The 14301-nt window shown below is 48.8% G+C and overlaps 1 protein-coding gene and 1 long non-coding RNA gene across 6 annotated transcripts in view; one reads left to right on the forward strand and one right to left on the reverse strand.

Moving 5' to 3' along the window:
• The window catches only part of Slc14a1 (solute carrier family 14 member 1 (Kidd blood group)), a 43358-nt gene that overhangs the window by 22002 nt on the left and 7055 nt on the right, over positions 1–14301 (reverse strand). For 2 of the 5 annotated variants that reach the window (XM_039097052.1, XM_008772168.3), the window contains exon 1: positions 1972–2606. The exons of 1 other annotated variant lie outside the window; for it this stretch is intronic. Coding sequence is in view for 1 of the 4 variants with exons in the window: in XM_008772169.4 (XP_008770391.1) it covers positions 7602–7640 (39 nt within the window). In the remaining 3 variants the exon portion in view is untranslated. Of the gene's footprint in view, positions 1–1971; positions 2607–7601; positions 7895–14301 lie in introns of those variants that run through there. 2 more of the 5 variants (XM_008772169.4, NM_019346.3) reach the window with 2 other exon arrangements.
• Positions 1035–3032, forward strand: LOC102553274 (uncharacterized). Its single transcript, XR_005496125.2, has 2 exons — positions 1035–1610; positions 2600–3032. It is a non-coding gene; the product is annotated as an uncharacterized LOC102553274 (long non-coding RNA).

Genomic DNA, 14301 nt, shown 5'->3' on the forward strand with positions numbered 1-14301 from the left:
GGAGGAGGAGGAGGAGGAGGAAGAAGGAGAAGGAGAAGGAGAAGGAGAAGGAGAAGGAGAAGGAGAAGAGGGGAAGAGGAAGGGGAAGGGGAGGAAAGGGAGGAGGAGGAGGAAGAGGAAGGGGAAGGGGAAAGGGAAGAGGAAGAGGGGGGAATATGAGGAATAGGAAGGAGAGGAGGGAGAGGAGGAAGAGGAGGAGAAGAAAATGAAAAAAACACAAGGAGAGGGGTCCCATCCCTCAGGTAAGTGGCTGCTGCTTCGCTCTTCCCTGTCTGACTTTCTCTGCACGCAGCACCGTCTCCACAAACTCAGCAGCAATGTTTTCTCAGAGACAGAAGTAGGCAAATAGGTTACATGGTTGAAACGTTCATGTTCTAGAAAACTGAGGCTTTGTGCCACCTCTGAAGTCTACCTGGCCAGTGGCAGGCAGAGCCGGCTTCAGCAGGCGCTAAATCCTGTCTTCTGGTTTGTTAGTGTCATCCCAGGATTTTACCCACAAATGACAGTAGCAGCTTCTGTATGGAAGATTCTGAAGTGAGTGGCAGGGTACAGTAGCCCAAAGTCACAGTCACCTTGAAGTAACTCAGGGTTGAACAAGAAAGACAGGGCTCTGGCTCCTCTGTAGGATCCATAACTGTCTGTTAAAAGTAATACCAGCAACTCCTCAAAGCCAGACTCTCCCGTGCATTACTGATGTGGCTACAAGTAGCATCCAAGAATGTTCTGGAAGCTGTACATGGTAAGCCTCCCAACAGGAGCTGGGAAGTGTGTTTCAGAGCCCAGATCACCAGTGAAATGAGGCAGTGCTCAGTATTTCAATTTGAGACAAACCTGAAGGTCTCGCTTCAACTGTCCTCCCTAATATATTACACACAACAAAATGCATTGTATTGTAGCGTGTATTAGTAATCTGTATAACTGGAGAGACCTGAAAGTCCTCAACTTTCCATGCCTCCAGGATCTCTTCAAATAACACTAAGGGTTAGATCTGGGTTCCTTGAACCATTTTCATGTTCTGTCATAATGAAAAGACTTCCTGTGCTGACATTTATTTGCTACTTTGTTAATCTTTATTTTAGGTCATTTTTGGTCACAACCGCAGGAACTGCTCAGTTCTCCTTTAGAACTGTAATCAGAAACAAAGAGCTGCTGTCCAGTATTCCTGTCCTGATTAAAACACTTCCCCTCGCTGCAGACAGCACTCCTCAGAGCCTTGAACTGTGCAGTGACAGAGCAGGGACAGAGAGCTGCAGGAAGTCACAAAATCTCTAGCTATGCTTGGGACTGATCAGAGTTCCCAATGGGCTCACAAGCACACTCCCTTCAGCAGGACAGCACACGCACACAGGAGCCCTAAGCCCATAACTGGGAAGGGCTGTTCCCGGTACCCCACATTTTCTTGTGAGTCATATAAATGCCATCGATAGCTTTGCTTAGTTTTTCAAGAGCATATCCTGACGAAACTGTGCTGATTAGTCAGGGCTATTTAGTACAGAGTGGGCACCCTGTGGAAGCTCTCTTCTATGCTAGCCCAAGGCAGCTTCCACCCTCTCCAGGAGTCATAACAAAGGCACTACTTTTAAGCTTCTTGGAAGAGGACTGTGGCTTTGGTAAGTAGCCTCCTTGTCTACAAGATCTCCGACTATTCAGTTCCAACAATTAGAGAAACGTTTCACCATTTAAAAGAAAGCAGAATTGGAGACAGGAAGCCAAGAGAGGACAGAAAGGAAGAAATGTGTGCTCAGGACATAATCCCTGCATGTATGTATATAATGTTGCAGTAAAGTCCATTAACTTGTAACATTTAAATATGTAACAATAACAGTAACAACAGCAACAATGGAAAGTACAGGGCCTGGAGTCAGACACATGAAGTTCAAAACTCTTTAAAAAGAAAGGGGAGGGGGGAAGATTAAAGAGGACGAAGGCGGCCCTCAACAAGGCAATCAACAGAAGAGAGGATGCACTTACCCTCCAGCGGGCTTCCCGGTGGCAGAAGGCAGTGTCTGATAAAGGGCAGCCAGGCTCTCTTAAGAGGTGCAGTGCCCTGGAGAGGTGGTGCAGAAGAGGCACCTCACCCTTTTATACCCACGCTCTGCTCTTCAGGTCTGTGAACCGGCTTTCTCCTCCCACTTAAGCCACAGACTCCAGAGCAATGCGGTGGGGGTGGGGGGTGGGGGTGGCCCCTGGCTCCGGTGCCTCGCGTCTCTCCCTTCTCTCTCCTCTCTTGACACGGTGCCAACCATTTTGTCACGTCTGCACAGCATCTCAGGGTCTTTACTTAGTGATAACCAAACTCAAATTCACCTTTTCTCTTCTATGCCATTTCCTACCCTCAACTTGAAATGTTTCTGGAAAGATGTGTAAGGGTCCTCATGGTGTCATTTAAACGACAAAGCACAGTGGGGGTGAAGTGGTTAGTCCTGAGATGGGAGGTTTTTCAGAGTTGCCATTCCTGTCCTGGTGTTGAGAGGGGGAAGATCCAAGGGCAGTGGGAGAGGAAGGGAGGTCGAGGGTACAAGTTATTTCTGGAAACTAGCTACCTGTTGCCCGTGCAAACCAGAATCACGAATGCCTCCCTGGTTGTTCCTCTTTCTAGGTAAAAACCCCAGGACGGACTGCGCTGCCTTAGCAGACTAACGTCCAGAGCAGACTCTAACGTGAAAAGTTCCTTTCCTCCCCATTCTTCGACTTCGGTTTTGTGGCTTGTTTCTTTCCGGTAGAAACACAGTAAAGTCGGGGGCACCTCTGTGAGTGAAGAATTAGAAAAACCCTCCCTGCCGCCAGAGGTCTTCCCTGCACACCCGCTGATGAGCGGATTCTCCTTATCGGCCCTCCTTCAGGCTGCCTCGGACTCTCGGACTCCACCCACTGGACTCCCGCCAGACCCCTAAGCTCCTCCGCAGGGGGCCCCAGCAGTGCCTAAGGCTGATCTCAGGAGGGAATCGGTGGGCCCAGGTTGACTGTGAGAGCTTTGAGATTCCCACAAATCTCTAACACCTTTTTTCCTGATAAAACAAGTATAAAATGAACCCCTCCTGGTCGTCCTGCAGCTGGTGTGGGGCCAGCTTGGGAAGGAAAGATATCTAGTCTTTTCTGGTGTTCGTTATGCACAGGAAACCACAATTTCTAATAATGATGATGATAAATGATAGTGATAAGATGATAAGAATGACCCCAAAGGGGTTGAGTTTCCTCTGGTTGCCAGTATTGTGCTAAACACCTGGCGGGCATGAGTCATTTAATCACCTCAAAATCCCTGTATGGAATGCTGGGCTGTGTATTGGTAGAGCGTTTGCCTTTCATCTACCAGGCTCTAGGTCCCAGTACTAAAAGAAACAAGCACCCCCCTGACTCCAAATGGACAACGTTGAAGCCCCTATAATACAAAGAAAACTGAAGCAAACCCTATATGGTGACATTATTCCTGTTTTGTCAGTGAGGAAACCAAGACTCTGAGAGCTGAAGTTCACTTGTCTGGAATCTGGACATAAGCTGAGAGAGCACTGTCTGCTATTGCCAGCTTCTGCCTGTGTGTTTGCTCATGAAGTCAGCCATCACGGATGGCCTCAGCACCCATGCAGCCTGCCTCTCTCTCTCTCTCTCTCTCTCTCTCTCTCTCTCTCTCTCTCTCTCTCTCTGTTTCTCTCTCTCTCTCTCTGGCTGTTATCAGGTGGAGTGAGTGGGTCGAGCACATCTTGGGTCTTTTGGACAGAGCCACATTCCCCTGCACTGTCCCTTCCTCCCTGGCCTCTGCTCCAGTCCTGCAAAGCCAGCCACAGCTTAAGTGTCCATCACAAAATGCAGCTCTGACTCAGACAACACAAAGGATATGTGTATCCTAGGCAACCAAACCTGAGTCTGAGTCCTGGTGTTGTCCCTATGTGACATTAGATGTGCCGTCCTTTCAGAACTGTGAAATGGGTGGTTTATGACGTCTGGTGATTGTCATGAAGGATGATGCCGGTGAAGCCTTGGCCCCAGTGGCTGAAGTACCCCTGATCTGCCTTCTCTAACTCTGCCAGCACTGGACTGGCTTCCGGGATTCTGTGTCAGCTCTCTTGTACTGCTCTTGATCTCAGACTGGGTGCAGTTCCGAGAGCAATGTCAAAAACTCTGAAGTTGCCAGGTGTGGTGGCACATACCTTTAATCCCAGCACTGGAGAAGTAGAGGCAGGTGGATTTCTGTGAGTTTGAGGCCAGCCTGGTCTATATAGTGAGTCCTAGGACACACACACACACACACACACACACACACACACACACACACACACACACAAAATCTTGCCTCAAACAAAATCAAACATTCCCTCTGAAACAAAACAAAACAAACAAAACCCAAACTAAAGGTTTTCGATAGTCATTGATTGGAGTTTGTTAGTCTCATTTGCAAGATCTCAAGGTACCAGGGGTGGTGGCTCCAGCTGGAAAATCAGAGACAGCTAGCTCCCTGTGGCAGCCACTGGGAGCCACTGGAAGCCACTGGGAGCCGCTGGGAGCCACTGGTAGTCACTGGGAGCCACTGGGAGCCGCTGGAGCCTGGGTGTATTCCTGGTGTCCTAAGACAGCCCATTGCACAACTCAGTGCCTTGACTGAGTGCTTCCCGTGCCATCAGCGCTTCCTGTGACGCCCGCCTCCCTGTGCTATTAACCAGGTAGCTGAGCCCTCAGCCGCACAGTGCTAACACCCCACTGCTGTTCCAGCCATGCCTCCCTTGGCTTCCCATCCCTTCTCCTCTGTGAGCCTTTTAGCCCCACTCCCAGCTGGGTTTCCACCCCGACTTCCCTCCTTCCATCCATACAAACACAAGCAACATGGAGCTCTCCCAGTTTCCTTTTTCCTTGCAGTTTCTGCCCCAGAAAGTTCTCTCTAGTCTCTCCCTGCCCATGCTCTGCCCAATTCTATTTGAATTTCTCACTAAATTCCCAGGAACTTAAAACCATCTCTGCTTATTCCTTGCTGCCCAGGTAAAGCGCATATCCAGCAATTGCTCTGGAATTGTCTTTGAAATACTTCCTGGCTATTGTCTCCTAAATTGCTTCCTGGGTGTGGGCCTACGCTTCTGCAATCACAGCCCTTGGGTCATTGAGGCGGGAAGACCTTGAGTTTGAGGCTAGCCTGGGTTATGTAATGAGATTCTGTTTCAAACACTCCCACCTTTTCCACCTTGTCTAACCCCACTCGGGCTGGAAGGGGCTGGACAAGACAATTAGGATCCAGATGTTCCCTTTATTCACGATGAATCTCTCTTTCCAGAACAATTCTGGGAAAGTTCATTAGATATCTAACATAAGAGGAGGGAAGGACTAGGTAATGAAATGGAAAGATAGAAAAGCAAAACGGGCCAGGGACTGTGTAACATTTCCCTCTGATGGCATAGGTGTGTACACATTTCTAAACACTCAGCTGGCTCAGAACCAGTCCAACACTGTTTTCTTTCAATCACTGCTTGACATTGATCCTTCTATGGGCATTAACTCTGGAGATGGGCGTATGAGGTGGGGCAGTGGCCACAGAGATTGGGGCAGTGGCCACAGATGCCTCTCGAGGCTCACAGTCATCCTAGCACCTGTCCTGAAGGGCAGGGAAGGGCACTATTTCTCCTTTTTCCTCCCCCACTGCACAGCAAGGGAAGCAAAGACTGCAGTGGAATATTCCTTTGCAGCGAGCTTGGATCTGGGGATATCTGGGCTTGGTAAACAGTCAGGCATGGAGGCCTCAGATGAGAGTTAAATCGATCACCGGCCCAGAACGCTCCCTTTGTGGAAGGTGTTCTCTAGATGTGGGGCTTGGAGGCCAGCAGGTTCACAATGCAAAGGTCTCGCTGAAGATACTATTGCCTGTCCTTGTCCCTGCTAGGGGAGTGTGCGGATATACAGGGGTCTGGGGGCACCTGCAGTTTTTTTCTCTGCAGTGCAAAACAGTAGTTAGCTCCAGCGAGCACACATCCAGACTACAAAGAGCCTCCGTTTCACCCACAGCTTTTGTCAGACACTCAAAAGCAGCATTTAAATGACAACTTGGCCAGTGTAGGTCTCTAGCATCATTGGCTAGTGGTTAAAGCTATGAAGGTTATACACTGTACACATGTACAAGTCCAAGGGGCCATCACCAACATTTTAGATATCTATGTATTTCTTACAGCATAATTCTGACAGGTGGCACAAACACATCTTGAAAGATGTTGATAGGGGGGATGGGACATGATAACTAGCAATGTCCTGCTGATGCTTTTGTTTTTTTAAGGATAAAAAAGCTGTTTCTCAATGAGGAGCAAAAGGGGAAACGGTAGGGAGACAATGTTTTCAATGTTAGACAAAGCAGACAGAGAGATCAGGGCTTTGGGAAGCGAAGGACCAAGTAGCATCCCATGAGTCCTCAGAGTCCTGTCTTGAGGGTAGTCACCAGCCAGTGGGATGGTCCCAGGTCATGAGAGACACAGGAAGGATATTGGTCCCCAGCTGAGGAAACATTACTTGTCAGTTGGTTTGCAAAGAGAAAAATGTGAGTCAAATGGAACTCTCTGGGCACCTGAGGGCCAGGCCACTCACCAGAGTCTGGGGAACATGGGAAGAGTGTAGGGCAGACAGGCCAGGGAGGCAGTTGCTGACTTTGGTTCTTCATAGTTATTCCAGATGTTCGTGGGTTTAATATCTGCTGTCCAAACAGCCTGAATCAAAGGTCCCTTCATGTTTGTTGGGAATATCTTTCCTTCCTTCCTTCCTTCCTTCCTTCCTTCCTTCCTTCCTTCCTTCCTTCCTTTCTTTCTTCCTTATTCCTCCCTCCCTTCCTCCTCTCTTCCTTTTCCTCCTTCTTTAACCTCTCTCCTGTCCTTTCTACCTCCTCCTCCTCTTCCTCCTCCTCCTCTTCCTCCTCCTCCTCCTCTTCCTCCTCCTTCATTTTCTTTCCTACTGTTGGTATCAGCCAAGGCTGGATGGAGTTAAGGCCAGAGCAGAACTTCCAGGCAAATGATTCTGGTTCTCGCCTTGCAGCCATCTTGAAGCAGGCCCAATCATTATGTTATTCGTTCTTGGATTAGCCACACAGTTTTTTGGTGATCTGGTGCCTTCATAAAGCACCGACTTCAGGTAGTCTGTTATATTAATGGAAAACCTTGAATGCCCACCATTATTTAGAGACCTAGCTCCTCTGAGCTTGTACTTTTATAGAATTGTAGGTCTTTATAATCTTAGAGAGAGGTTTGGCTACCATGTAAGCCCAACAAATTCTTGGTAACTTTTTATCTCAAATATTTAAACAGGAAAAACCTCACTCTAAATCAGCCTTCATGATAGTCTTTGAAAGGTGATGTGAAATCACCCGAGGGAGGCCATGGGACACGTCAGCGCAATCGGGGCCCTGCTCAGCTCGTACCTGTGATCTCTGTAGGAGAATAGTTTCAAAGTCAGATACTCGGCTCAGTTATACAAGAGATGATGCCCCAAGGTCCGTAGATGAGCCCCAGTTTTCCTTTGCCTCAAAAACCTTATTTCATCTGTTCATACAGTTGGTCTAGTCCATCTTGTAATTTACAAATAATCCCAATCTTAAAAATGAAACCTCGAAGCACGATTTTCTAATGGCGGCTGTTTTCTCTTACCCGGCTTTGGTTGTCACACGAGGTATTGTTTCCTGCCATTATTCCTCATTCTTTTGCTTAGTCCCAGCGTGACTTCTACGCTTGGTTTGCAAACTTGCTGGCCCAGTAGACCTACACCATTTTCTTGTCTCATATATTTTCTCATCGCCCACAGGGTCCCGTGGACTAAGTGGAACTAAGGTTTCATAGATGAGTGGAGCGCTCTTAATGTTAATGATCTGGGATTGGCAAACTTTCAACTGCTCTGAATCTTGCAGTTCCCGAAAGTGTGGTGTCACTCACATTGGCTTGAATTCTCAGCCCGTCTCTTCGAAGTTTCCCTTGGTAACCCCGCCCCCACTCCCCGTTCCTCCCGCAACATCACTTTGTTTAGCTAGTTCATTGGACCGAGGCCCAGGGTAGGCATGGAGATGCACTAGTTAGGGCTCTGACAAAACTGGCAGTTCGTCCCTTGGCATTTCAATCGCCTCACTTGTTAGAGGACAGCCGGCCTAAATCAGCGATTCTCATGGGTGGCTGTGCCTTGCAACCACCCAGAGAGCTTTAAAACCATGCTGCGCCCCCGTGTGGTTGGTGAAAGGTATGAGGCTTTAAGACGTCTTGGTGATTCCAGCGCGCAGGCCACAGTGAGAACATGGGCCTGGATCTCTCTAACCCCAGTTTCTCAGTTGGTGCACCAGGAAAGTAGGTTATAGGAAGGTAGGAGAGGGTTCTCAGTTAGAGGCAATAAAACCACGGGGGAAGCTAGTTCGTGTTTCTGAACTTCAATTTTATTACAAAATTAATGGAGATTAAGGACGCTCACCTTGCCAAATGCAAAGATTTCAAGCGACCAAAGCACACGATAGGCGTTTGAGCAAAGGTATCTTTTAACTAGTTCCTCCTTAAAACAGTCCCTGTCTCTGACTTCCTTATTTCTGCCCACAGTGCCATCAAACGTCAATTCCGAGGCTCAGAAGAATGCCTTACCTCCAGGTGTGATGACACACACCTTGTGATCCTAACCCTCGGGAGGCTGAAGCAGGGGGACCACAAGTTTGAGGCCGGCATGGGCTTGCTAGGGTGGACAAAATGGTAGATCAATATCCACCCTCCCCGAGAAGCGTGGATGAAGGCTTAGTGTCATTCATCTGGGTAAGGTTCTTCACAAACCTTGCTACGCAAAGCGTGGTCTGCCCCCAGCAGCATTGCAGCTCTTGGGACTTGTTCTCGGGGGGTTGGGGATTTAGCTCACTGGTAGAGCGCTTGCCTAGTGAGCGCAAGGCCCTGGGTTCGGTCCCCAGCTCCGGGAAAAAAAAAAAAAAGAAAAAAAAAAAAAAAAAGAAAGAAAGAAATGGCCTTCTCAGTCCCAGGAGGCCTTCTGAACCAGAGCCTACACTTCAGCTACATCCCCAGGAAACCTGAGCGAGTACTTGTGGAAGTCAGAATCTGCTCTAAGGCATCTCAATTCCTTGAGACTTGGTAGGGGGTGGGGTGGTAGTGGTGGTGGTGGCTACTGCGGCGGGGGCGGGGGCGGTGGCAGCGGCGGCCGCTGCTGCAGAGGTGGTGGCAAATGCAGGCTCCCGAAGTGGTAGCAGTTTGTAAATTTTAATGTCTTGCTTATAGAGACACACTGGCGAATCCCAGTGAGTCACACCAGCTGGCACTGGGAACATCTCATCCCTGGTGGGGCCACGCCCGTGAAAGGCAGCGCTGGAGGCAAAGCCCATCAACCCCTCATCCCATTGTACTCCATCAAGTCCCCACCACACTCGCCCTTGCCTAGTTAGGCTTGGTGTGTGCGTCAGGGCCATCAATCACCAAGAGATATTACCACAGGTCACGGAAGCGGCTGCTCACACGCAGAGGAGCAGGGCTTCCTCCAGCCCCGGAGCCTGGCAGGAGTTCCTATAGTCTGTTCGGAGGCCTGCGTACCATGCTCACCCATGGGACTGACACCTGCAATTGCAAGAGAGGCCCCCAGAAGCTCTCAGATCTCCCCCAAGTATTTCTGTGGCTTCCACTCTTGATTTTGTCTTTTCTTCTCTTCCTTTCTTTTTATCTGCCTGTCTATCTCTCTATCATCTATTACCTATCAATCTAATCTATCTATCTATCTATTTATCTATCTATCTACCTGTCAATCTAATATCTATCTCTATCTATCTGTCTATCATCTACCTATCTATCTATCTATCTATCTATCTATCTATCTATCTATCTATCTATCTATCTGTCAATCCTATCTATCTATCTATCTATCTATCTATCTATCTATCTATCTATCTATCTATCTATCATCTGTCAATCCTATCTATCTATCTATCTATCTATCTATCTATCTATCTATCTATCTATTTTTTGTGAGCCAAACTTTTTCTGAATACCCCTGGCTGTCCTAGGACTCACTCTGTAGACCAAGCTAGCCTCAAACTCAAACTCAGAGGTCCACTTGCCTCTGCCTTCTGAGTGCTACCATTAACAGTGTGTGCAACTAACTGCCTGGCCATATTTTGTATTTGTATCTCAATCTTCGGTCCTTGCGGTAAATCCTACCTTATTCCAGTATATTACCCTTTGCTAAAAATCCCTTTCTGCAAGGAACCCATTCCCTGCAGGTCTATGTTACAGCAATAGATGTGTTGAATTTCTCTTTGCAAAGAACTCCTTCCTTCCCAATTGCTGCCCCTCACACCCAGAGCAGAGATGGGCTAACGGGTGGGCCAACTGACTGACAAGAAAAGCTGAACCTGCAGGCCACAGCTGCGACTGTCAGCCGCTCAAGAGTATCTTTTTGCCGTGGTGTTTATCAGTATTTACAGTTATACAATTTTACTTTATTATGCTCACCTATTGGCCCTCAAGCCGCCCAGAGGGCAGAGTCTGGTCTGGTCTTAGCCGTAGCTTAGTCATGGTACTGGGTTCAGTGTCTGCCACTGACCTTCTCAGAAACTTATTTGCTGAGTCACTGGAATATATGGGTGAATGGCTCTGGGGATTTGAAGGGCTAGAGGAGATTTTGTGAAGTATCGAGAGCAAGCAAAGCCTGGGGGAAGTGGAGGGAGACTTCTCCCAATCACAGGCTCAAGAAAGGGCTACAGCATCATACCAAAAACATGTCCTCTAGAGAGCCATGCCCCTGCCTTGGGCCAACCAGGCTAACGTATAAACAGCAGGTACTCCAGCCTCAGACTCTAGCTTCACGGTTCTCTGTTGCCTTACAGTTTTGTCTTCCCTCTAGGACTAACCCCAAATGCCTAGGCCATTCTGAGGATTACAATTAGAATGGAAACCTGGCTTTGCAGAGCCTCGTTGGTGTAGATCAATGTGATAATATAAGGTAGTTTTAATCTCAGCTACTAAACACAGACCAAAGCAAACACAGGAGTCCTCGAGTCCTCAAAGTCTCAGTGTGGGGCACCTTTCCTCCCTTTATAGCTGTGGCTTCAAAATGAGATGACCTTAGCCTGCTCACTACCTATTAGCACTTGGGATTCAGCTCTCTCGTCAGCTGCAGACCATACCGCAGCCCCCTTTCCTCATCTGTCCTCTCCTAGTCCTTCTGGCCTCGGCAGATGACGTACGTGTGTGTTTAAGATAGCTCTTGTGTCTGCTACTGCAAGGGGAATCCATTACACATGTGTCAGAGCCAAGGGTATATGACATCACATGCAGTGATCATTCTGCGTGTAGAACAGATCCTAGCATGGGATTTTATAATTCCTAATAAACTTAGGAAGCCCGTTTCCCCAGTTTAAATCCGAGAGGGCCAGGTTCTTTTAAAATAATACCCATGATGCACTGGACTGGGGGCGGATATGAGGTAGGGTTAAAGGGTGACTTACAAGGAACATCTGAAGAGGTGAAGGGATACAGATGTAGGCTGCACATCTGAGCTGCACTGAGGAAGGTGGTGGTAAAGAGGACGGCCTTCCAGTGAGAGACTTGGTGAAAGGCCCTGAGAAGCAGGGTAACTTAGGGACACGGGCAGTCATCGATCAATCTGCAGGGTGTGTCGGGTGAGTCATGGCCCTCGAATCTTGTCCTTGCTGTGTCCACAGGAAAGCAACGCCCCTCTGTGTTTACAGAAGGCATTTGCCAGCCAGGTGAGGCAGCATCACAACCAGGCACAGGCCCCCCTCCCTCCCAAGAACAGCATCAGATTAAAATTAGGTACAGCAAAGTGCCCCATCGTAACCGGAAAACCTAAGCATGTCCCTTGCTGGGCACTCTAAAGCAGCAAAATTCTAAATTCCAAAATATTGGTATTGTTAATGCCCAGGTGTCCCCCGCGTATGTAATAACTATAATAAGTTATGAACAAGTGAAAGTTTGTTTGCGGCTTATCTACCCCTACCTCTATTGCCACCCCTCCCTCGAACACCTTCACCGCCCCCATTTCCGTGGCTTTCTCCGATGACAGGGAGTCTTGATCATTTTCTCCTGGAGGAAGATGTTTGGCAGCTGTACCCACGGAGGAGTTTTATCCCTTGGAGAAGCGGGAGCCTGAGATTTCTCCTTGCTACTGGCTTTCCCCACCCAGTTAACGTTCAAAGTTCTGCCGGCTTCCGGTCAAAACCTGGTTACCGCTAATGAAGAAGTAGGGTTTATTTTTTAAAAGGCACAGAACACTAAGGCACCAAGTCACTAGGATTTCTTTACAACTTGAGGCTTCCTTGCAAACAGAAGTGTTGGAGCAAGTGTTCAGAGCGGCTGCTGCCTTCAACTCTCCCGTGGACTGGGAGGGGAGTGACTCCGAAGGACTGCTAATATAGGACTGTTTTCCCCGCCAAGAGAGCTGGTATCCCAGATTTACCAGAGGAGGCGTTAAAGCACTGGGAAAAGTCAGCGTGAATCCTGAGAGGAGAGATGGGGTCGGTTTGACTGCTGACCGAGCTTATCGAGGATGTCAGACAAGACAAATGAACAAACAGGCCTGGACCTAAAGAGCCAGGCGCTATGGAGTTCTGTGTGATGTTGGTGCTGTGTGTAAGGAATTACGTGGGAGTGGTCCACAGCTCTTGTGGCAAGACAGTTCAGGGGAAAGGGCCGCGGGCATGAGATAACCCAGGGGGAAAAGAACCACGGATAGGCCTGGGGTAGCAGAAGGGTGAATCAAAATGGTATCACATAATGGTGAGGAAGTGGTGGCCTTTGGTAACGGCTGGCAGCCTCTGTTAGAAAGGACACCGTGTAGCTCTGTGGTCAGGGAGTTCCGTCCCAGGTCACACACAGCAGTGCCCAGTCAAACAGGCTCATAAGAGTCATGGGGTGGGGGTGGGGGTGGGGGTGGGGGTGGGGGGTTAAGCCAAGTGCCCCTCAACAATGCAGTGGCTAAATAGTGACATTTTGACAGCAGGACAACCAAGGCTTGCGGCTCCACTCAGTGGTGTGAGTAGATCTCATGGTGTTAAACGAAAACAAGCCTGCCACAGAGGGCAGCAGGGACTTGGTCCTTATATCAAGTGGAAACCGGGCGTTAACTCACTGGAGCTAAGGTTCAGACCCCACTGGAAGGGGCGCATGTCTGCAAGTGATGTTTGTTTCTTATTCAGATGCTGCTTTCCTGGGCACGTTGGTTCAGAGATATTCATTAGGCTGTTGAGATGTGATAGGCGCTTTTGGCTTACACCTAGCGTGGTTTGTATAAAAGTGGGACGAGAACAAGGAGTATGGTAAATGCCGTTGGGAGTCTATTTTGGGGTGCTGCTTTGAGATACCTGGACAGGCAGGTGAAACCCCAGCATGTGGTTAGAGATGCATGGCTTTGGTAAGACTGGGGGCTGCATACACTGAAGTTGGAGATCATTTGCAGAGTACAGCAGGGCAGATGGGAGCAGGTCGTGTCTTGAAAACAGTAGAGAAGCGAGCAGATGAGCCAGTCACATTAGAGACCATTTCAGCACCCCTTGACACATCGATGGGACTCTGCTGACCACAGAGCTTGTGAGGCGATGGGGCCAGGTGCTCTTTTGTTTCTTTAGGTGACAATCCCCCCCCCCCCCCAAACGTATTTTCTGTGGAGGCCCTGGGATGAAATCTAGAGCCTCATGCACGGCAGGCAAGATAGCCTCTTGTTTAAAAAACAGAGAGAGCAAGCTGGGCATGGTCATACATGTCTATAATCTCACAGGGGTGGAGGCAGGAGGACTGGGGTTCAAAGTCAGCCTCTTCTATGTAGTGTTCAAGGCCAGTCTCAACAAAACAAACGGAAGGAAACAAAGAAAGAACACAAGAGCAATTGGCCCGTGAACTGTCCAGGACTAGTGAGGAATGGAGTGAGGGGATACCTCAGTCTTTCACGCCCAGGGTATCTCTGACCATACAGCTTCATACAGCCGAGAGCAGCAAGGTTCCTGGCCAGCTTGGCCAGCCCCACTAAAAGGCCTCGAAGGTCAGCCCAAGGACTGTTGGGAGGTTTGCTGCCCAGCACCCCTCCCTGAAGCACAGAGCCTCTTGAGATTAGGAGGAAGAACATGTCCTAACAGCAATGCAGGCTTGTCCTACAGCTTTGGGAAGCTCTTCTTGTGTTTTGCACGTAAGCAGTGAGGTCAGAAGGTCAGGCTATCATTCTAAACACCTGTGTGGCGCTGGCGGCTGCGATGTTGTGCCAACAACAGAAGCTGAACATCTCCTCTAATGGAAAATACCAGGTGGGAGAACCACGAAGCCCCAGGACAGCATCAAGACATCTTAGAAGTGCAGAAGAAACACCTCTCCT

Source organism: Rattus norvegicus, chromosome 18 (assembly GCF_036323735.1).
Source record: "Rattus norvegicus strain BN/NHsdMcwi chromosome 18, GRCr8, whole genome shotgun sequence".
Classification (NCBI taxonomy): domain Eukaryota; kingdom Metazoa; phylum Chordata; class Mammalia; order Rodentia; family Muridae; genus Rattus; species Rattus norvegicus.